The sequence below is a fragment of the Diadema antillarum genome, unplaced genomic scaffold (assembly GCF_040938485.1).
Source record: "Diadema antillarum isolate AM-2024a unplaced genomic scaffold, OU_Dant_1.0 scf00000012, whole genome shotgun sequence".
Taxonomy (NCBI): domain Eukaryota; kingdom Metazoa; phylum Echinodermata; class Echinoidea; order Diadematoida; family Diadematidae; genus Diadema; species Diadema antillarum.
This window is the reverse complement of record NW_027270901.1, coordinates 81,574-105,504: the sequence shown is the minus strand read 5'-3', so window position 1 is coordinate 105,504 and position 23,931 is coordinate 81,574. Positions and strand designations below refer to the sequence as shown.

The window sequence follows — 23,931 nt, the reverse complement described above, 5'->3', positions numbered from 1 at the left end:
TGTAAAGCCATTAAGTAGGATGTAGCCTTACTCATGTATGAAACATCACCACATGCAGGGAGCTTTTGAAATAAAATCTACACAGCAATGATAGATACCTGCAACCCTCCGTCAAAGAGCAAAACACTTTCAAGAAACATCACTCGGAGAGACTCTGAGAACTCATCAACATACAATTGACTGTTCACTCGAAAAACACAACAAAAAACAAACTCTACCCCTCCCCCACTCTGTCCATGTCTCTCTATCTGCCCCCCCCCCCCCCCTTATCTCTCTCTCTCTCTCTCTGACATTCAAAGTTCTTTTCCTGGAATGAACTGCTTTTCTATTTAGATACATGATTAGCAGAGTAAACACTGAGATGTGACAGATAGGTCAGACCGGACTCTTTGCAGGGACATCAAATAAGGATCCTCCATAAAACATGCCTTGAGAATGGACCCCTGTTACGTCCACTCTTGTTTTACAGAGAATGACATGCTATTTGCTACACCCAAACACGACTCGCAGGAATGATTTGATCTTTGTTGGTGTGTTGGTATTCTCAGTGAAGGGGACATTAATCCTTCTAACAATGCTTGAACATTTCATTTAGATCGCAAACAAAGAACCCCACTATCTACAGGGGAGACCGTGAGATTGTTCCCTTGAGGTTTTCTGTGTATTTAAGCTACCTCTGTTTTTGTGGGGTATCCTCCTTTTCCCCCTCCCATCCCCCCTCCCATTTGACTGAAGACAGCAGAAGTTTGTTATTTTTCAAGAGTTTTGAAACAGCCTATAATCAATATTTATAGGTGTGGGGTGAGTTTACCTGTGTTGAAAAGTCTGAGCAGGTACCACTGCAAATCTCAGTTCCCCACATTATCTCTGTGACGAGATCATCACTCAATGACCAGGTACATCAATTTTAACATAAGCCTAGGGGTTAAATTAGTACTCTGCTACTTCCTAATCAATATTTGGCTCAAGCAGGAAATCCTGCACTGCTGGCTATATTCCTGGAAATTTTTATCAAGATGACATTCTATCTTAGCACACTAAACATGGTAGGCAACCTACTGTAAAATGCAATATTTTCGTGGCATGAAATGTTCACGAATTGGAGCCAACAGCCTTTTATGCAGCACGAAATTTTTGTGAGTTGGCTCTAACATTCAATGAATTCAAGAACTTCCACGTGCATTTTGATTTTGTGCATCTTGGCTCTCGCAAAATTCGCAAAATTAAAATGCACGCGAACATTCCTTGTTTTACAGTATTCTTCTTACTTTGTTCTGTACAGTTTAATTTGGTTCGTTTTAGTGTGGGGGGGGGGTTGATTAAAGGGGATTTTAATAGTTGACTAAGATTGCCCTCCTTTTAACTGTTTGTATTTAGGTTCCACGTACATGTGAAGACATTGTTATCTTTATCTTGCTTTGTGATAATGCAACAGGATTAACTGTTGATAAAATATTTCCTTAGATTAACTGCAGGCAAGTATGTCATATTAACAGCTCTGCTGAGACTGCCATGTTGAAATTCACAAGGATTCTTGGAATTTTTTGTAACTTGTACAAACTGCATCAAGTCACGTCGTATAACTTTATTGGTACTGAAAACACACAGCAATGGCATTCTTGGAAAGCAGGTGGATGGCACATATTTCTTTTCTTTTTTTTTCTCAGTAAACTATGTATTTTTCTCTCTTAAAAATAAACTCAACTTTGATAAGTCCAAATACAAGATAATTTAAAATGAACAACCCACTGAGTTGATCACTGCAAATTTTTCATTTATACTCATACATTTATACGCATATTACATACAATGTACGTCCTCACTCCAGAATAAAAGTGATTTATACTCTTTGCAAAAACCTCATCAAAGTTTAGTTCACATGGTTCAGATGACTTAGGAAATAAAGGAAAATGATCATCCTATCAGCTTCCACTTTGTTTGTAATGTCATGGAATTCACAAAAGGCCTTACCAAAGGAAAAAAAAAAGAGGACCAATTGAAGAATATTTAAATTGAGCAATTAGCTAAGAGAGCAAAACAGAAAGGAAACAAAAGGCTGTATAGATCTGCATTGGTCTCACAAAAATGCATGTACAAATGTAACTTGGTAAGTGATGCCAACAGCCCATCCGGATCTTCGAAGACTGAAATGAGCTAAAATCTAAAGTGTTGCTATTTCTGAACCTGAAGGCCACACTGGACATATTACCTCTCAGGGCACACGGACAAAACAGCAGATAAAGAGAGAATTGGACTCTAGAGATGATTCCAAAAACCTTTCCAAACACTTGTCTCAAAAGGTGTGCTCAACAACAACTTTCCACTGAAGTGGACTCCACTTCTCACCTGACAGCTATCCAGAGCGTAGGACGTCACTCAACAGAGGAAAGATCAAGATGGATGTGAGGAGAGAGAAAGTCACATGCAGAGAGTACACACTACTACCCCTGTCTTTCATGCCCTGTTTGTCCTTCCTTCATCCATCTCCCCCACCCCCCCCCCCTTCTTAAAGGTCAAGAACCATCAATCTGTTACAACCTATTGCTGACAATTGTGCCAATTGACCCAATTTCATTTATTTCTTCCCCCCCCCAAAAAAAAAAAAAAAAAAAAAAATCATGTTTCCCACAAAAATGGAAATATCTTTGTACATAGTAAAGATACAAAGGTCAAGGCGAGAGACAGAAAATATCTTCTAAGCCCTTGTTTGGAAACTTCAAAAAGAATAGAAACTATAATAGTGTATACTTCTTTCTACTTTCTTATTGTCATTTTCTACAACATGGGACTCTGAAGTTGCCTGCTTGCTGAACCTTCTGAAGAACAATATTTCCCAACATTGTACACAAGCAAGCTGCTTTTGGCATTGAGAGGGTGAAAGCCACACAAATGTGCCTCAGGTGTGCCAACTTTTCAGCTTGTACAAGACACTGTCATGTATGCACAGTTTGAATCTTGGTTTCCTGAATTGCAGTACGTGTATGCAAATATTTGGAGTGGAATACATAAACAGTGCATTTTGTTTACCTCTGCAACTATCACAGTAAATGTCTTGAAATCATCATGATATTGTGCTTAAATAGCAGGATAACTCATTGTGAGGCTTTTCACCCTAAAACACACTCACTCACACCCATACAAGTAGACATATTTTTCATTCCATACTTTACTTTGATCAACAAAACAGGGTCAGTGAGTGTATGGACAGAAATAAAAGCATAATCCCTAAACACAAGCACATGAAAATCATTCATTCCCAAACTAAGGTAGAGTTGATGCTAGAATTTCATCATCATTGTAGAAAAAGTCAAATGAGATCCCCCAAAACTCTGAATTCTCAAACTCTAATAAAATTCTTCACTAAAACAAAAAACTTTAAAAATGCCTAACTCTCATGCAGGAGTCAAGTACAACAGCCTCGGAGTCACTTTACATCAATATCTGACAATCACTCTCTATCAATTCTCTTTCCCTCTTGGTTTCTATCCCCCCCCCCCTTTTCTCTCAATCTCTTTCCCTTTCTTCTTCTCTGTATATTTTTATCATGGTAGCTTGTTTGAGCTGTTACCCAAAGACTCTACACATCATTTTCAAATTTCCTTCACAACCTATGACTCGGCAGTTCTTTGACAAACTCACAACACACACATAAATTGACTCTTTCTGTGTTCATTACTTTTCAGCAAATTCAATACTCCAGGTGTGTTCTTTGACAGACTAATATGACCTCAATCACCGCATTTCTAATTCCATACATATTCTTCAAGATTTCCCAATAGAATCTGGAGAAAATTTGTGATGATCAAAAGATATGCTTAGCTAAGAATACACCAAATAATCCAAATGCGATCCATTCGATAGGCACAGACCAATTTCTCCCAGGACAGAAGTAGTCTTACTTCAATCCTTAGAAGTGAATAAATTAAAGGCTATCATATTGTGCATATTTATGTACTAACCACTTTTCATAGCCCCTACGTATTTTTGGTAAGGAAAATAATCAAGCTTCAAAAAAAGAAAAGAAAATGAGTTCACTTGCTTCCAGATGGTTGATATTGGAAACTCTTGTCATTCTTGATCATGTAGACTTCAACCAAACGAGAAACAAATTCTTATAAGACCTGGAACACTGAAACTGCATCAAAACAGAAATGATTGAGTCAAATTGACAATATCATTCTTTGATAACATATCATTATAGTGGTTTCTCTGCCAACAGAGATACTCTCTTCTATCTTGAACGAACAGTAACTACCCTCACCCAAAATGTTGTTTCTGATGCAATTGTTTTGGAGTGTCTTTTTCGGGGGAGGGGGGAGGGGGTAATCCTCTGTTGATTGTTTACTTGTCTGTGAACAATCTAGAAAAAAAAAACTCAGTCACTCTTCATCTGTGAAAAGCTACAGCACTTTCAAGATAAAAACAAGAATGTAATCTTGAGAAGAAGTGAGGCAAAGTAGCCATTATTACAGCAAAATAGCTAGATCAGGAACACTTGATGCGCAATGCCAAAGATAGGTACAGAAACAGAAAGATGTTTTGGGAAGGAAGACAAGCAAATATAGTTCCCTCGGACACGCCGTACTGGCCGAATGTTTTCAGTCAATCCCAAGAATTGTCGGGCAATGTCTCCTACTTATTCTGCAGTTACAGCCGGTTAGAGCCTTATTGGCAATAGATTGGTGAAAACCTTGAATTGATCAGAACCCCCTGTAATGAAATCGCCAGATAAATTGTTCGACCAACTTCAATTCCATGGCCAGCTCGAGGAGCTCGAACACAGGACATTTATTTTTCACCCTCTTTTCACTCCTCAAAAGAAAAGGCAAAAAACTAAACAATAAAAGCACACACACACACACACACACACACACACACACACACACACACAAACACGATCCAACAGCACTCCTATAACCTGCCCTACTTCCCGGTATATTTCGTCCTTCTGCTGCTGAGATCTGCCCATCTATTTGACTTAGTTGTAAATCTTTTATCCCACCCACGAGAAGCATGCATGGACAGCAATTATCGTTCTTGTAACCAGAGTCGGGCATCGCACCACCACCGCATCCAACATATGCCATTCTTGAGCAAAACCTCGATTAATTACACGGGACAAGGATAATGAGAAAAGACTATATACAAAGTATAAAGAAAATGGATAATTACAGAATATATACCTGAATATATGAAGTATGCACACAACTGGGAAGGAGATGGATAGATACATAGATAGGTAGATTTGTAGGTCGATAGAAAGAGGGGATGAAACATAATAAAGAAGAGGAATAAAACAGAGAGGAAGGTGTATGAGGATGGGCTTGGATAGTGCATGCAGGGCAGGCTTACATCTCATTCGGATGTCATCAAAATGGCTGGTCTTTTTTATCAAGAGCAATTCCTGCTTAGTCAATCCTACAAACATATATAGGCCTAAGTAGCAGTATATTAAATTGGAATGATAGATATACACGAATATATACATACAAACACATGAAGACTTATAAATTGATAATGATGAATGCAACAGATGTTGTTCTCTCTGCCAAAAGGTCTAAATATGGCACTTGTTACCAGAACAGCATGTGACACATTTCATAAGGATCAGGAATTACAGAATAAGAATTCCTGGAATTTTATCTTTTTTCATATTTCATTGTAACAGGTGTGTTTCCGTAAGACCTTGAAATTATTATAGGCTGGTTCATCTGATAAGATGTGAAGACGTGACAAGGAATGTTGCAATATGCTGACATGAATCAGCATTTGTGGCAAACAAATGAAAAAAGAGGGTAGATTGAGGAGGAGCAGGAGCAGGAGGAGGAGGAGGAGGAGGAGCAGGAGAAGGAGAAGAAGAAGAAGAAGAAGAAGATGATGAAGAAGACTGAAGAGGAAGACCAAGAAGACTGAAGAGGAAGACCAAGAAGAAGGAAGGAGGGGAACAGGAAAGAGAGAGGAAATATCTATGGTTGATCTGTAAAGCTACCATTCATCTCTTCTCAATGTCATCTTTCCTTCCTCAATGGTCTGCCTTTCTCTCATACCTACATCTCCTCCACCATTCATGCCACCCAGTTTCTCCTCTTTCACCCTTCTCACATTAAACAGAGACAAATAATGACAAGGAAAAAAAAGAAAAGATAAAAAAAGAAAATTGCCTGAATGTCATCACCGGCTGCCAAGTCTGTTCCCACTGGGGACTTGGCAAAATCTAGTTATGACTGCCGACACATAGCGGTCACATTCACACCACTCTTTCTTGGCAGAGTACCAACTCTGGAATGCAGTGAAAGCCCTGAACCTGAGCAGAGGTCGCAACAGTGCAAGGCTTGAACTTGCAGTAACTGGTGTCGAAAACCCCCTTCGGCAAGGGGTTGAAGCAGTTACAATCACACCGATGTCATTTATTGAGTTACGTGATCAGAGGTAAGTAGGAAGATGACTGTGCCTGATGTACATCTCCAGTCACTTAGTTCACCAAGCGAAGTGAAAAGGTATGAAACAAAACCTACGTGCTTATCAAGAGTGAATAACAAAAGGAGGATGCAAAGCACTAAAACTCCATTTGATGACTAGAAAATTAGCCCCCTAGCCTTTATACCCCCCCCCTCCAAAAAAAAAATCAATAGAGAGAAAAATGAATGAAATTACAAGGGAAACATTCCCAGACTGAAAATAAACCAGACTCAACGTTAAAATTGATTTAACTGTCTCATAAGTTTCTTTACTGAGACACAAGATGAGAAAAGAGTTACTATAATGTAGCAGTAAGTATGCTTTAGATTAGAATAGGAAATCACTTTTAAACACTGACAATCAGAAACCTGCTTTAATTTGACAAAATGATCTTGAAAGGTGTTCCGAATATGCAAGCAAATGACTTCCTAGGAAAGGCTGAATTGTCCTCTCGGTATTGCCAGTGAGGCATGCCATGGTTTTCACACTGACTGAAACCGCTTCATCAGCACTATGCAGAACGAGAAGGAGAGATGGGAGAGATGAAGGGAAGAAGGGGGTAAGAGAGATCAATATGGCAGATACGACCGTCTGACGCAATCCCATCTCCATATTCATTCATCCTGAAACAAGCTCTGAATTTGCTAAAAAAAAAACTTAGCAGAGAGGACATGAGAAGAAAGTGTTATTTTTATGCTTTGTACATAGCATTGTGTGTGTAGGTACACACTACGCGTCATAAATTGAAAAAGGCATGTATAGATCATGACCCTTTATGCCAGGAAATGACGCATACCAGTGCATATAATGTATGAAATTAATACAGAGAATAAAGTAGCGTAATGAAAGACCGAGGAAGGCAAAAAAGAGACCGAAAGACAAGGAGAATGAAAGGAGTGCTACACAGACAGAAAGATAGTCACTGATGCTACAAAAATACTCTAGACAACTGACATTTGAAAGGTCCCTACAGACACACAGCGAGGGGGGAAGGAAAAAACATGTTAGGCCACCCTTTTCCCTTCTTCTATTTTCTCCACTTTACAATTTGAAAAAAAAAAGTCTCTGAAAGTCATCTTCTCTTAATTTTGAGGCAGAAATGAGTGCTTTTCCTGTTGTTCTATCATTTTAAATCACTGAGACGCAGGTCTACGCTATCACACTCGCCCCATCTAGATGATCAAGCTAAATGCGGACTGATGATTTCCTTCAGGATAAAAATCAAATTTCGTCAACTGGGACTGACATATTCCGCACGTGATGGCAACGATTCTAGGTCAAGTTTTCTGTGTGTGTGTGTGTGTGTGTGTGTGTGTGTGTGTGTGTGTGTGTGTGTGTGTGTGTGTGTGTGTGTGTGTGTGTGTGTGTGTGTGTGTGTGTGTGTGTGTGGAGTTTGAGACAAGATGTGCTGATAACTTTCAATAATTTCTGCTGAACAAGTTTACGGAGCATTTCCTTACTCTATGGACTGAAAATCTGAATGAAACAAAACATAACTTTACACATCATAATGATATTTCTCTCTTAACACATTTCTTCCTATGACTGAGGGAGTCTTAGAATGAAATGAAAAAAAAAAAAAAGAAGCTGTAGTAAACTTGTCAGTAGTGGTTGCTAAGATGTTTAATGAATCATGTCTCACAACAGAGTTCTTGGCCAAAGCCAAACCAATGCTGGGGTAATTACTTAATGCAAAACAAGCTATCAGCTATCACTGATATATCCCCCTTCTTTGTCGCCATGTATTATCACTAGCAGACTCTTCCTCAATCTAGTGCACACCTCTAATCTCTTATCTACCTCCAGCTCGGGAGCGGCACACTTGATTGAAGAAGACGTGCTGGAGACCGAAAGAGTTGATTGCGCCTCACGCAAGGACCTTCTGGGCCCGCCTCGGTGCATGCGATTATCGAGATATGTCGCATCCAACTTCGAGATCTGCGCAGAATCCAGCAACATGGGACCTTATCGGCTCAGATACTATTTCCCCTGCGAAGAAGGCGCGACAGGAAATTCTGAAACCCTGATCCTACTCATCATGAGCTACTTTTTTCTTTTTCATTTCTTTCATGTCAATTTCTTTCCTCTCTCTCTTTCATATAGCATAGTTACTTTTCACATTTTTTTTGTTGTTGTCAAGCTAAGTTGCAGTCCATGGCAATTAAGAACCTGATAGAAATTCTTGGACTTGATGGCGCACCTGTTCACAGCCGACTTGGATTCAAGCAGGCGCATCTCTTGGCACTTGTAATCTCAGCTCCAGGCATCCCATGCATCACTTGTTTACCCCGCAATGATAGCTGCTAAATTTCTGCGCCAGTCGATGTGTGACTTAAAGATCTCACTCGCTCTCTGCAGCAATGCAAGATACTCTATCCGTAGCATTTGTGTGACGACATGCATTCAATTTACAAAGAAAAACTGCTTGCTACACAATTTGTGGCAAAAAAAGACAAAAAAAGCTACTTTTCTCACTCTTGAACAAGTCTGAAATGCAGGTTAAACTAAGAAGAATTGTAAGTAACGTGTGGCCCATATTTGAATGTTTCTTGAAAACACAATCTTTGGTTGTTTTCCACATTTGGTGCAAAACTCTCTGTGGAAAGATGGAACATCACTTACACAAAGCAGAGATGATCACTTCAAACGAGACACAGATTTTTCAGATGCTATAAGTTCACCTTTAGGGACAGAGTCAAGTTCAGTGCATGTTGAAACTTTCTAATTGAGCCCATCAGAGAAATGTCAGATATAAATAAAATTGCTGAAAGTATCTTCGCATTAAAATTTGGATGACCTTTACTCACCACCAACAATGACAAAATCAGTTAAGAGACAGTGATGGGAAACTGTCTAGACTTTGGTTCTCTTCACAAATATCTTTCCTTCTTGTTGTTGGGTCTTTTATGGCTCAAAGTCTTTGTCAAAGATAGCCTATGGTTGACACGAAAAGCTACTGTTACATGAAGTTCCGCTCATGAGGGTGTGTCTACAAATTGAAGATTCACAACATGCCGAAATGTGTCAACACCTCGGTTCAAGTTTCTTGAATTATTTACCCAAATCTCTCTTTAAACATGACTTGCCTATTGATCCTGCCTATAGATTTTCCACTTCACACTATGCTCAGGGACTGACGGGGGAAGAAATCTGATTTCTTTCCAGCAACGACCAGCGATAGGAATTTTTTCGATGAGTTATAGCGCTGTATCGGAACCATCACAGACTGCAGAAATCAATCAAATGGCCCACACATTTTTCTCACCCACGAGGGAGAAAAGAAATAGAAACGATTTCTAGCTCTGTGCCAAAGATGTTGTTTATGGGCAGTGCAGTCGATTTCGGCTTTCCGGGGGTGCGCAATGACATAGTTCCAGGGAATTGAGTGCAGTTTTTCCCCCAAATATTTATCCAGTAACTTCTGTCGATGGCTGATAAAAATGTCTGCAGTATGATTTGATCAATCCAAAGCTGACTGTTGGATCACTCTCACTACAAATTGTTTAACAAAAAGAAGAAGAAACATCTTGAGGTTTTCGCCAAGACCTCTTTGCCTGATGGTTATAGAAATGTTTCTGATGGTATTAATATAAATATTCATGTTATTGTTTTCTTTTTGGGGTGGAACAGTTTCAGTAAAAAAAAAAAAAGTAAAATATCTGGAAATGGACAAAAGTGATGGACAACTATGAATATGAATTGTATCAATCTGCAGATGTATGCAGGAGCACGCAAGAGCAGATAGGCCACAAAATATGTGAAACACCCATATAAACACTACAATGAAGCTATCAGAAGGATAGGGATGAATGATGGAATACAAGATCACAGCTAATCAGCTCAAGGTAATTTTTCACAGTTCATCAAATATTTTGGTATAATGATTATCCTGTAGTACCTACAATACCTAACCAACACTATGTGTTCTGTATTCTATATACACGACTCAAGGTCCGGACGACTGTAGCTTCTCTGAAATCTAAAAACCTCTCCCTCCTTAGCATGGTGAAAGCCATCAGGCCATGCAAGGACGCACTTAAATTGATGAAGGTCCCAATGAATCTAGCCTCACTAACGAAATCTAAAGAAACGTCTCCTTTGTTTTGTAAGCCTACAGACCTGGTACTGACTTCTCCTTGACAGAGTCACAGATGTGGAAAAGATCTTGAGTCGACAGCTTTCGCCCACTCTCACTTCACTTCTCTCTCCTCTCCTGTTTCTTTGCACTGAAATGTCGATGCATTAACAGCATCTTTGAATTCAATCAAGGTCAGGAAAAGAGGTGAAAGCTCTTTCACTCATCTATAGCACACAAAAAAAAGAAACACAAAAACAAAAACACCACGAAAACACACGAAAACACGTTTTCCCATTTTGGATTCTAAATAAACACGCCTATAACACCAACCATACAAAACCAGCTTGTTTAATTTTTTAAAACACTATTTAATCATAATTTCTTCTATCAAACTCATGATAGAGAGTCACTTAATATCTGTTTTAAAAAAAGTTACTTAATGTTTTGAAAATATTCAACCATTATCATTTGCTGAAAGTCACATGATGGAAAAATAGTTCTGGGATATACTATGCAAACTGACATGTTTAAAGTATATATATAAATTGTACACTCAAAATTGAGCACCAGGTTTAATTCACTCTCTTTCATAATAGAAGACAAAGTCTGCATTTAAAACATAGGGGAGAGGCCTACCCTTATTTAATATTCACACAGGCAGGTCTGTTTCAACAAGTAGTAGACATTACTGCTTGTTGCATATTTCTTTAAATGCTGATTTCTCAAAATGGAATTCTTTTAGATCTGATCATTTTGATGGAGGTTTATTGAGGAAAGGATTCTTTCTGATTAGACTAAGCCCATCACAGGAAAAGATGCTCACGACCATAAATGCTCACTGTCTAGAGCTCTTCTGCATCTTAACTCGGAATCAATCTATATCTACTGATTGAAATAATACTTCTAACAGCTCTTCATTTTTTTTTTTTTTTTTTGGGGGGGGGGGATGGGAGGTTAATGATTTGACATCTTTGTTGCATCTGCTGAGATTTACATGAATGGCAGACACCCTCTTGGGGTCTAGCAGAGGGGAGGAGCGCAGACCAGCTGTCTGCAAACCTTGTGCAAACTTAGAACAGATACCCTGACATTCTTCCTCAGACTACCTGGGGTGAGATGACGGATCCCAACACCCTGGCTGCCATGTAACCTTCGTGATGTGCCAGATATAGCACAGTGACAAGTACATTGTACCCTCTCAGCTGCAAAAAAAAAAAGAAGAATGTTTCAGTTACACGTAGACAAGAATGTTATTGTGCACACCCTTCTATCTTCACTTCTTTAAAAAGCAGACGTGAATAGTGTGAAATTACACTTGCTCTCATTCTCTCTAGTTTTTACATTCCTACCTGTGCAATTTTGGATTGAGAATGATATTCAGGATGTACTCATCATGATATCTATTCCCCTTTTCAGCACTCTATCCTACATAATATAACCACACTCTTATTCTCTCTCTCTCTCTCTCTCTCTCTCTGCCCCTCCTCTTTAACAGCAAGGCATTCTGCTCACTATTTTGATGTCTGTAAGAGCTTAATATCTACTTTTAATGACTAGCCCTAACTGCCTAAATTTCTGTGCATATAAATGCTGCACACAGTTTATTATTATTGATGCTGTTGAAGCTATTTTTAGGATACTGCAACACATCTCTACAATATCTACCCCCTACAGTGATCCTCCGCCCCTACCCCAATCCTACCCATCGCTACTCTACCTACGTCCAGCCTACTCGTGACTGACACATCCTATCAAACTAACTCTTCATGATGGTAATGATCACGTCTCCACAGACTAAAACGGGGCAAATTAGTGGGCTGGTAGGTCATCCACTCTGCTACCATAGAAACTACTTGGACAAGATGATGCTATGACCCTAGATGGGATTAAATGTCAACTGAGATGGGTGGGTATTGCAAGAGATGTTAGGGAAGGCGTAGGCACCAGTGGCCTTCAAGAAGAGAGGAAAATGAGAAGACCGGGCACCTTTGTTTTTGACAATGAAAAAAAAAAATGAATAAGGCTACTGAATTACCAGAAGATCACGTTCACTTGGCACAACTAATCTGTCATATTCTCCCCCTCCCCCACCCCCCTTCTCTGTCTTTCTCCTTCATTTTTTGTCATGAACTTCTAGGAAACAAAACGGTGTAAAGGGAAAGTATTGCACCTTCATCAGCATGCCAGAAGTTACAAGGCTTCCTGAAGAGACTTGCATGTTTTGTACGTCACAACAATTGCAGCAACCACTACCACAAAGATGTCGCACCACGTCAGCTGATGAGTGGCTACTGCTCTGGTGGCTGCAATGATCAACATTTGCAGTAGTTGTGAGATTTTTTTTTTTTTTTTTTTTTATGAGGGCCCCCAAAATCTACCTAAAAGTCCATAAACTATAATGCAATTTGATGACAAGTCATTGTACAGAATCATATGGGACGCAACAGCATGGTAGCAGAGTCCTGCCTCTGACATACAACTGAATATTTCAGTCTCAGTAATGCTTCACAGTGAACTGAAGGGGAGAAAATCTTCCAAATGATGACTTGACCAAAGGCATGTAATCAAAGGCTAGCCATGACCACCTTGGACCACTGATGCAGGTGACAACTCTTATATGGCTTGCTGATTGCAGTTGCAGCTAGGTTGTGACATACATCTCAGTGGTGGTCACATCTCTGTCCTGTACATCTTCATAACTCCTGGGGGGCGTTTCATGAAGCGTTTTGTCAGATATTTCGTCTGACAAAATGTTAAAAGCTACTGAAATCCTTGCATCTGATTGGCTGAGAGCAAATTTGTCCGACAAGTTGTCGGACAAAAATGCTTCATGAAATGCCCCCCTGGAGGGCATTTCATGAAGCATTTTAGTCGGATATTTTTCTGACAAACTGTTACAAGCTACAGAAACCCTTGCATCTAATTGGCTGAGGGCAAAATTTGTCGGACAACTTTGTCGGACAAAATGCATCATGAAATGCCCCCCTGGTGGAATAAAAACTTCCAGCTTCCGCATGTAATGGCAGGTTAGATGTCCTTCACCCCGCTATGGCTAAATATATCTAAGAAAAGCTCCAATGTATCTCCTACAGACACCCAGTCTCCTCCTGTCAGATGAGACAGGAATAGGACCTGGTGAAATCAGGGCAAGGGTAACATGCATATTTATAACGCTCTGTGGGCTGGCAGGTTTTTGAGGCCAAACCAACATTATGCAGTCTGCGGTCTGATGACTGTATCAACAAATTATATCGAGCAAAGGAGAGCAGAGGTGCAGAGAAAGATGCCTGTCACTGTAATATGATGTCCTTGAAAAAAGAGCAGACAGCCCCAAATTGGCGCATAATATCTTGACTAAAAACCTCTTTCCTTCACGTCGGAGATATACAAAATCTGCATGAACTTCAGACAACATCTCTCAAGGTCTACAATGCCGGGCCTTCACACTCCACCTGAAAAATTTTGCAGGCAGAGAGGAACAGAGAAATTATGAGCAACATAGACAGAAGGGGAGCTGCAGAATTTTGCGGAACACTGCTGACTTTGGAGGAAGTATTTCAGCAAGTAGCAGCCTCAAGTTTATCCTAAAAATAATCCAGCGCTTACACAGGGCGCAATGAAAATTAAATGCAAAGAGCGCAGCACACTCGCTGTCATGTTCATGTGAGTCATATCTTCTTTTCCCCCAACGGATCCAAATCTAATGTGTTAACTTGTGTTCATTCCACATCCACCTGCTTAATGCAGAACAGCTTTGAGCTGCATAACAGAAAAAAATGGCTATCAGCAACAGGTTCTACAAAGCATGTTTACAAAGTGAAAGAGTTGGACCATTACCTGTGAAACAAGTTTAAACTAAAAAAAAAAAAAACCTTCTTCCTTTAAGTTTACACAAGTTGCCAATCTGAATTAATTCTGGTTTGGTGATAGTGAAGTAAATGCACAACCATTAGATCAATCTTTTTTTTTTGTACAGATTTTCATGGACTTTGTCTGTTCACGAAAGAAATGCATAATAGCCACAAATAACTCAATCATTACTTGATGTCATAAAAAGACATAAATAAATTTAATGTGTATAGTAAAAATAAAAATTGCAGAATTTTAAAAATTAAGAATTTTAAAAATTAAAAATTGCAGAATGTTGAACAAGGCATTCCCCCCCCCCAACAAAAAAAAAAGAAAAAAAAATCCTAAAAACTGGCCAAAAAAAAATGTTTCTGCAAGGAATCCAGTCAGTGTACAGTGATTTGAGCATTCTCTTGCAATAATTCTGGGGAACTTTCTTTGTTTTCAACAAGCACTGTCATATGATATATCAGATAAAATTTCTCAAAAGGTTCACTAACAGGGTTTCCAAAAATCTTGACAACCTTTGCCTTGGACAGAATCCTAGTGTGATTTTCACTTCACACACCGACAGCCTATCCATCCATACCTCAAGCTCTTAGTCTCCTCTCAAGGGTATCTAATCTTTATCAAAGTTCAGCCTTAAAGGTTGCTTAATTCTTTCCCCTCATAATCCCCTGAAAAAAAATTATGAATCATTTTTCCATGATTAGAAATTCCAAGGTTCTTTTTCTGTGTTGTCGTTGTTGGGGGGCAAAAATATGCCCCTCTCCAGGGGCAACAATGATTATCCATTACACCAGCAAGGTTTAACCCCGCCTCCAAATCAGCCTCTGTGATTACACGTTGCCAGGTGATGGCGTGCATTCGGTCACGTCTAGATTCCCAGTTGCCCTTTACCTCTGCAAAGATTAGCTGCATCCACCTGTTCAAAGGTATCCAAGTTTTGACATATTTGGCATGGTAATTACCTAAATTTGTAATTTTCTTCCAAATGACAACTTGGTTTTGTTACAGAGAGAGAAAGTTCAAGTGGATGATGCACATGCTGCCCCTCAGCATCTGCCAAAAAAAAATGTTTTGTTGTCCTCATCCTAAAGCCACTACGTTACAGTTAACCTCTCCTCTCTTTTGCCCTCACTCTTCAAGTCCTGTATGTTTAACTTATAAGGATGAATATAAAAAGGTATTCTGTATAACAGTGACTGTCTTTAGCGTCTGCAAAACATTAAGACAGAAAACGTGGGCTCTGTACAAACTTGTGGCGGCGAAAACCCGATTTTACGTGAATGATCGCTGACTCACGGAGGTTCCAAGTACGCATAATCCCAAGAATTAGACTGTAAAGAATGTACATCCTCTTCAAGGAATCCTAATCTCATACATAAACCTATTTGGATATACGTTACAGGACTTCAACAGCTTTTAATTCAGTTATGGGTGGGGGAAGAATGTGAAATGTGATCCCATGAATGCAGCAATGTTGCAAGGAGGGAAAAAAAATCTTTATGCAGTTCTGTGATGAGCAGTGTAATGCTGCAATAAATCTGCACATCCAGCTTAAGACACAGCCTTGGTAATGATCCCTCATCAGGCTAGACTCAAAGTCTACTGTAACATTAAAGCAGAGGCGGGTAGGGATTTACACTTATTCATCACCGACTAGAACACAGGCCCATTGCATCTTTCCTCCCCCCACATACTGCATTTCCTATGCTGCATACGCCCTTGAGGGCTTCCCACCCATCTTCAAAATCTTTGTCGGTTGAAGAATTTGTGCTTCCTGCTCCTCCTATGGAGCAGATTATTATTCAAAGAGTCTTAGACTGCCATTTCTGCAAATAGATCATTACGCACATTCTCAACTTAATTCTCCTGGTTTACTCACTTGAAGAAGATGAGGCAAGTGGTGCTTTTGAACATCAGCACCATTAGTGATTGACAGCTCTATCGCAGCAACTTTTGAGGAAATTATTGAGATGTCGGAAGAGTTATTGAGTGTGACACAACAAGTGCCTTACTGCAGACACAGAGGCAGTCTACAAAGAATCATTTTTCTGAGCACAAGTGTTTGGGTTACATTTTATTTGGGGGCATGGGGTTGAGTTAAATAAGTGAAAAGGAAAATTTTGTCATTATTGTCTGGGGAACATCATCAACTTCATGCCAATCTGAAATGATGCTGATTTGCAGCATGTGACCAAAATCCCACATTTTTTTTTATTATTCTTTTTTTTTTAGGAGAAGTAAAGGATTTGGTACAAACCTTTTGACTGCTAGATTCCAAAACTGAGCGTGCATTCGTCATGGGCTGGTTTGGGCTTTCGTAGATACCCGCCAGGAGCTTGAGGCGGTTGCCGGGGGCGATGCCCTGCCGCCCATTGAGGGAGCACAGCCACCATCCTTCCAGACCACCAGTGTTCTGTTCGATGACCGTCACAATGTCTCCTTTCCTGAAGGCCAGCTCGTCTGGCGCCTCCGCTGTGTTGTCGTAGAGAGCTTTGGCGAGGACATGCTAGAGAGACAAAAGACGAAAAGAAAAAGAAAATTCAGTTAGATCATGATTACTTCCGGTTAAGAAAACTATTAAGAGACGAAAAACAATTTGTAATGAAGCACTTCAAAAGACTGTGAACTTTTGTGAGATTAATAAGTAGTTTTCATGTATGTCAGGAGCTTCATCTCATGCAGCCTTGCTGGTCTATACACTGTATTCTCATCAGCTTTGATTTCTTTTTTTTTTTCAGATGGTCAAATATGTCATGCTCAAAGGAGTAAAACCATATCCTCAGAAAAAAAGACATAATTGATGACATTTCATTCTATCTAATTTCTTATAATGGTGGCTTGTTGGAGACAAACAATGAGAATGTGACAAAATCAGTCACTTTGTCAACAGGGGCTACAGCTATATGTTTTCTTGGCTGAGAGAACATTGATCTGTCTGTATCTCCAATGAAGTTCTGCCCAACTTTGAGAAGATATGTTCTTGAAGGGCTGGAACTATCTTCACAAAGTCTGTAACTTCCACAAACAACCTGTTTGTATGAATTCCCACTGGCACATGAACCCTTTGCATGCTTTGAGTGGGGAATGACACACACAAAAAAACCCATAGTGTTGTACACACTGTCAAATGTCCCTGGCACAGAAAGGGTTAGTGGTCTGGTGGTGGCTGTGAGAGGGTTAATGGCACACTGCTGTGCTTTACAACATGGATCCCATTGGGGATTGGGAGTAACACTGTACTAAGGTAATCATCCACCTTCTGTTGAAGGGGTGAGATGAAGATGGAGTCTGATAGGCAATATCGCACCATTTTCACGTCTTATTAGAGACACCTCTGAAAACTGAAAAGATGGAAGATGACTTCTAATATCCGATCTCCACTATGTAATATCATCCACGGCTGCAACACATGATAAAAACCTTGCCAAAAGTGAGGGTGTGTGCGTGTGTCTGTCTGTCTATCTGTGAGGAGGGACACAGGAATTTGTCATCCTACAAAAGAAGCAAGTCAAGGCTGCGATGCAATTTGAAGATATTACTTGGTCAATATCAGGCCAATAGTGGGTGTTCAAATGCGTGTCATACAGAGGATATTGCCTTTCTCGTAAGTAATATAGCATGAGCAGCTGGTTTCTGCTGCTTGGATATGAGACAATGTGAGACATTTCAAGGCCACTATAGGACATTAGCATATCTATCTGATGTGCTGCACAAATAAATCACTAAAATATGATGCAACTTGGTGTAAAGTTTTAATTCTATCCCTTTCTCTGCTTGCCTTTATATTGTTCATGGAATATTAAAAGAGTAACTGGACTTCTAACTTGATCTATGCCATGCACTCAATGATGTCCTGCTGAAAGTAGAAAAAAATAGCCATCTATTCAACTTGCCATCACCACATAATGCAAGTCCTTTAAATCACAAATAGCGAATAGTGAGTATTCAAATTTGTATTTCAATTGTTCCATCAAAAATCCATTCTTCTCTCTTTCTCTTCCTCTGTATCCATCTATATAACTCTCCATATATCTACATATCTATCTATCTATCTGTTTGCCTTTATAACCGGGCTGCAGGCTTGTCTTTTATTATCCTTTCTATATATTTCATTCGCTCTCCACTTTGAGAAAATACCAAGAAATGGTAAGAACAAAAACAAAAAGGAGAACCAAAAATGGAGTCGATATTGCAGTCTGCTGCAAAGTGCTTTTTCTCATGGCAATGGGAGCGATGGAGTGTTTCAGGTCCGTAAATGAAACGTTGGGTGAAGTGATCCTTTGAAGGGGCTTGGAGGATTTGCGACATGACAAATGATCCAAATTCCGATGCAAGACAGTGCCTTCCCTCCCTGGATGGATATTGGTGATGGGAGCGAGGATGACAAGGAGATATATAGATAGGCGACCTTCAAAACAACTGTGTCCCATCCCTGTGATGAAAGGAAAAACTTATTTCTCTGTGCGCTTTGAGGAAATATTTCCCGAGAACACTTTGATATTTTTGCAAACAGCATAGCGAGGAGAGATAAAGAAAAAGCCTATGAATAATAAACTTGAACAGCAGAAGTTATAATCAATATACATGAACAAATAAACAGCAAAATCAGAGTCACGTTGTAACAACAACTAGATTTTGGCATATTCTCGTTTAAAAAAAAAAAAAAATGTGCTTCAACTTTACCAGAGAGTCAATACCACAATAAATATGTAGGTTTTTTTAGAGGTATTACTGTCAAAAAGTTATTTCCGATAGAGCTATACAATCTTCTCACATTTGAAAAGGTATAACTTGCCTTGCTTAAACTTCCTTCTACTCAAACTTCCACTGATTTTGAGGAATTGCCAGTTCTTGGAAGAAACTTTTCCTTTCTCCTTCAAGGTGCATTCTTCTTCAACATGCTTCCATTACAAATTTTAGAGTAAAAATTCGCCAATGACAAGGCCACAGACATTTTCACAAGATTTTCTTTATGCGATTTGACACTGAAGTTGTCATAAGTGCACTTTACTGCATATCTATTTACAATATTTTTGTGTGCTGAACTATTAAATTCATGACCCAACAGTGACACGGGAAATTCTCTAAAATTAAACTTTGCGAAAATAACAGCTTTAAGAATATATACACATCAAACATGCAGTGATGTGCTACACACTTATATAATGTGTGAGTATAACACACATCTATAGCTACATATCATTTCCAGTGATATATCATATTGTCTAAAGTGGTCTAATCAATACTGCTACATTTTTCTCATCATATAACCAGCTATGATACAAGGTACACATACACATATAAGCAGAGGCTAATTTCAAGAAGTAACATATCACTCAAAAATATATATCGGCCGATATGATATGAAACAGGGATAGGTTTAAATACCATAACAGAACTAGGAACACAACAAGAAAGGATACTAACCTTTTTTTTTTTTTTTTTTGGCATTTTTTTTCCAGTTCTACAGAACCATAGCAAAGTTTTCATATTTTCAACATGTTTTTGTCATTTTTCTATTCACCTTCCTTATTAATAGCATACTTATGAATTTCACTTATATTATGTAACATCAATATATGCAATTATCGTCTGTAAACAAATATATATCGTATTTACATGTTTTGTTGAAAATGAAAAATAAATACATGAAAAAGAATGAATGAAAGTAACAAACAATGCATTTTTTTTTTCCTTAAAAATGGAAGGGAGCCACAAATTTTTGTGAACACTATACATTGTCATACTGTCTTTGGGATTCAATCAAGCTACATTTTATGTCAAAGTAGAAGAGATATACACATGTATCTCTTTTACAATGTTACTCTGTTCATCGCATTGTGGTACTGATTTCATGACGTCTGTGTATATGAGCATTTCTTTGTATTTCTAATTATTTGTTTGTTGGAAGTGAAATAAATCAACTTGAACTTGACTGTCTTCTTCTCAGAAATCCAAGCAGTAAAAGTTATATCAAAAGCAAAGACACCATTGGAACGGCCCGTAAATTCTATAGGAGTTCTGACACAAAAGACATACATGTCAAGGAACTCAGAAATACCGGTGGAAATACCCTATCCATTTGGCTGTCACCTTTGGACACCACTGAAAAAGAGGTGAGCACAACAAACACTTCAAGAAAACACTCTCACAAGACACCTCGCAACCTGCCATGATCTAACCGCAAGAGTATGTTGACTTCTCAGTGGAAAAACAGTATGGAAGGCAATCTCTTCTCTTGTTCTTGTTCTAACTCTGCATGGCGTCTGAGTGATTTCCACTTTTCACTAAACTAGGAGGGGAGAGGAGAGTTATTGACAGGATGTGTCAACAAATGACAATAAGTTTGAAGATTCCCTCAACCGCAAATTTGTTATTGACTAGCTACAGACTTCCAAGAAAGCAGTTTTCATTTTTTTTTTTAAAAGAGTGAATGAAGACTGTCAGTAGAAACTCCAGGAATACACGCAGACACCTGTTTACAGCAAATTTGGACACACTTGTGTCCGTTAATCTGACAGCAGCGTCTGGGTATAAATGCTCAAATAGAATCAAAACTCACCACATGAGCGTAAACATCCCGAATGTAATAGACCAGGCGTGTTCCATGGTACACCATGGTGAGCTGGGTTTCCTAGTGCTGCCCAGCAGGGAAACGGGGAAAGAAAGAAAGTGTCAAGTGTTGTAGCTTGTCCCTTTCCTCTCCAGTTTGGAAGGGGAGAGAGGAAAAAAAAAAGAAGGAAAGGATCCCAACTTGACAAGAACTGTTATAAGATGAAGCTATTCCTGGTGGCAAGAATGAAACCACAAGAATGAAACCACTTTGCTCACTGTCCTAGAAAGCAGTGGTGTCCACGCTTCAGTCCAGCAGGCAAGCTCTTTTGGGAATGGCACCACTTCGCGGGAGTGACACTGACAGAGTGATGCAGTGTTTGCTAAAGCAGGGGTGCGGGGACACACACAGAGGAGACACGACAGCACGCTGCAGAGGCTGGAGCTCCTTAGCGATGCATCCTTGGGGCGGGGTATGCAGAGTTCATTGCCCACGCATGCAAGTAGAAATGCACACACACACACACAACTCTGATATTTTTACACACATAGAAGTGAGCATGTAGCATCAGCGGGGGAATCTGCACACGCAGGGCAAACAGGACCAGCAACGAAGAACATCCCCTTCGTCACTTAACGTCACTTAACTGCAAATCCCTGTTTCTTAACTTGCTTGGGCAATATCTGATCCTTATCAGCGCTCGACACCTAACCCAAACCAAATGAGGGGATTGAGGCCTTCCCCTTAACCTCACTCTATTTATCTACCCCCACCCCCCCTTCTTCCCCCCCCCCCCCCCTTCTCTCATTCCTCCTAAGGTTAATGACGTCACTGGTTATTCCCCCACGACTTAAGGGAAAAAGTGTAGAGGACGGGGTTAGGCTGTCCTTCCTGATTTAACTCAAACATGTCATCGTGACATTGACACTTAGAGTGGCTGGAAAATCTGTCCAAAAAAAACCCTGCGAGGCAAGGCTTCCCCTCCCCCCCCCCCCCCCATATATTCTAAGAAAACACCATTGAAAGAAAGGCCCATGTATGACCTATACACTTTAAGATCTTATGTTGCCAGTCTCATTATATTCTAAGTGTGTTTCTTGAATATGAATACTCTTTTAAGATCACTTTTTTATAAGATTGCTCTGAAAACTTTAATTTTCATGTCTTTTCTCAAAACAAAGACACTGTTTGCAGTTCCCAACAGACATTAAGACAAGACTTTGACATCATTACTTCACAATTCTCTCACTGGAACATCAGGAAATATACAAATCAATTTTTGCTCGATAGTAGAAGAGCTACATTTGTCAGTGAAAAGGTCATCACTGCCAAATTTTAATGACTCTAGAACAATCTGCTGCAAAAGATTTTTTTTTTTTTTTTTTTTTTTTTGGGGGGGGGTCTTAAATCTATTTGAAAAGAAGGAGCTCTATTGGGGAAAAGTGAAAGAAAATGACTGCAGATGTCCCGCGACTACCAAAGCTAAGGGGAGCGAGGTGATTGACTTGAATAATCCCATCACATATGTCCATCTTGTTGAGTGACATGCTTGACTAATTGATTCCGGCAGCCAATAATCTACTATACCAGAGGGAAGGCTAGATCCAGTTGCCTACTCTCCTTCTGCAGGTCCAGAGTCCTAATACGCCCTCGTGAGTCCAGGTGGTGAACGACCGCGTCAATTTTACAATACGCAACATGCGTCCAGAGGCAGATATACTGTAAAACCAGAAATTTTTGTGAGCATGAAATTTTTGCAAAATTTGCGAGGAGCCAAGATTTTTCCAAATTTACATGCATACAAAAGTTCCTATCTACACTACATACATTGAATGCATTACATGCAATTCGCGAAAATTTTATGCTGTGAAAAAGGCTGTTGGCTCCACTTTGGGAAAATTTCTTGCCACATATATTTCTGGTTTTACAGAAGCATGCTCACACAGCCTCCTATACAAGATTCTGCACTACCTTGCAAGGTATTTTTTTTTCTTCCATGTGACTCAGTCTTGAGTAAGACTATACATAATGTCCTGATTTCTGTGACAAACAAAGATGAGAATGCGACATGTGATCTATCAGGATACTCCAGCTCTACCTCACAAGAAAATCAATTCTCTGTACAGCAACCAAGTGCGGTGCTTTAAGCTTTAATTTACATGCTGACAGACTTGTAATAGAGAAATATTCGAAACTCGGTGGTCTGAAATAATGATGTTGATATCCTCAGGGGATCAAAAGGCATTTAGAATATGCAGGTGTGCAATGGATTACGTTCTTTCACTTAACCTTTCACCCCCCTGCGCACTGCATTCAGGCAGTTACTGTACCAATCACTGGATCAACTCTGATTCAAATCATACTTCATAAATTTGCATATTTGCCCATTTCTCACAAAACAAGATTGGCTCAAAACCAAAGGTGGTATTAAAAGAGTCACTATCATCAGCAATAATATGTCACGCTGAGTAATGCTTCAAGTTATTAATGTTGCTTTTCTTGAGTTGAAAAAAATCCTTTTCTCAAAGGCAAAATTACACCTCAGTTCTGCTAAAGTGCTTGAGGCTTGAAACTATAAAGAAACATACATTTATATAGTCAATTTGAGATTGAAATCTTAAACTGTTATGAAAATAAAAAAATTGACGTACGTGGGTGAAATGACCTTAGAACTAGAAAGTCACATCACTCTGTCCTCAAAGCCTTCCAGGTAACATCCACCACGTCGGAATATCGCACCGCTCACCGACTATCGCATCGATATCGGCAGCATGGTGCTTCCTGTGACGCAAACCGCACGGTATTCTCCTTTCTGACCCTCTTTCGACCCCCCCCCCCCCCACCATCCTTTCCTTCTCTACGTCTACAAAGTATCTTTCGGCCGTCAGCCTGTGTTAATAATATACCCAGGAAGTGGCTTGGCTTTGCTAATGTTGTCAACGAACGCCGAGGCAAACTGACTATCACTCACAGAAAAAAGACA

The 23,931-nt window shown here is 39.5% G+C and overlaps 1 protein-coding gene across 4 annotated transcripts in view; it reads right to left on the bottom strand.

Annotated features, from left to right (window-relative positions):
- The window catches only part of LOC139720967 (breast cancer anti-estrogen resistance protein 1-like), a 111,147-nt gene that overhangs the window by 7,224 nt on the left and 79,992 nt on the right, over positions 1-23,931 (bottom strand). For all 4 annotated transcript variants that reach the window (XM_071632322.1, XM_071632315.1, XM_071632308.1 and 1 more), the window contains one exon: positions 16,653-16,901. In XM_071632322.1, the coding sequence (XP_071488423.1) occupies positions 16,653-16,901 (249 nt within the window). The remainder of the gene's footprint in view (positions 1-16,652; positions 16,902-23,931) is intronic.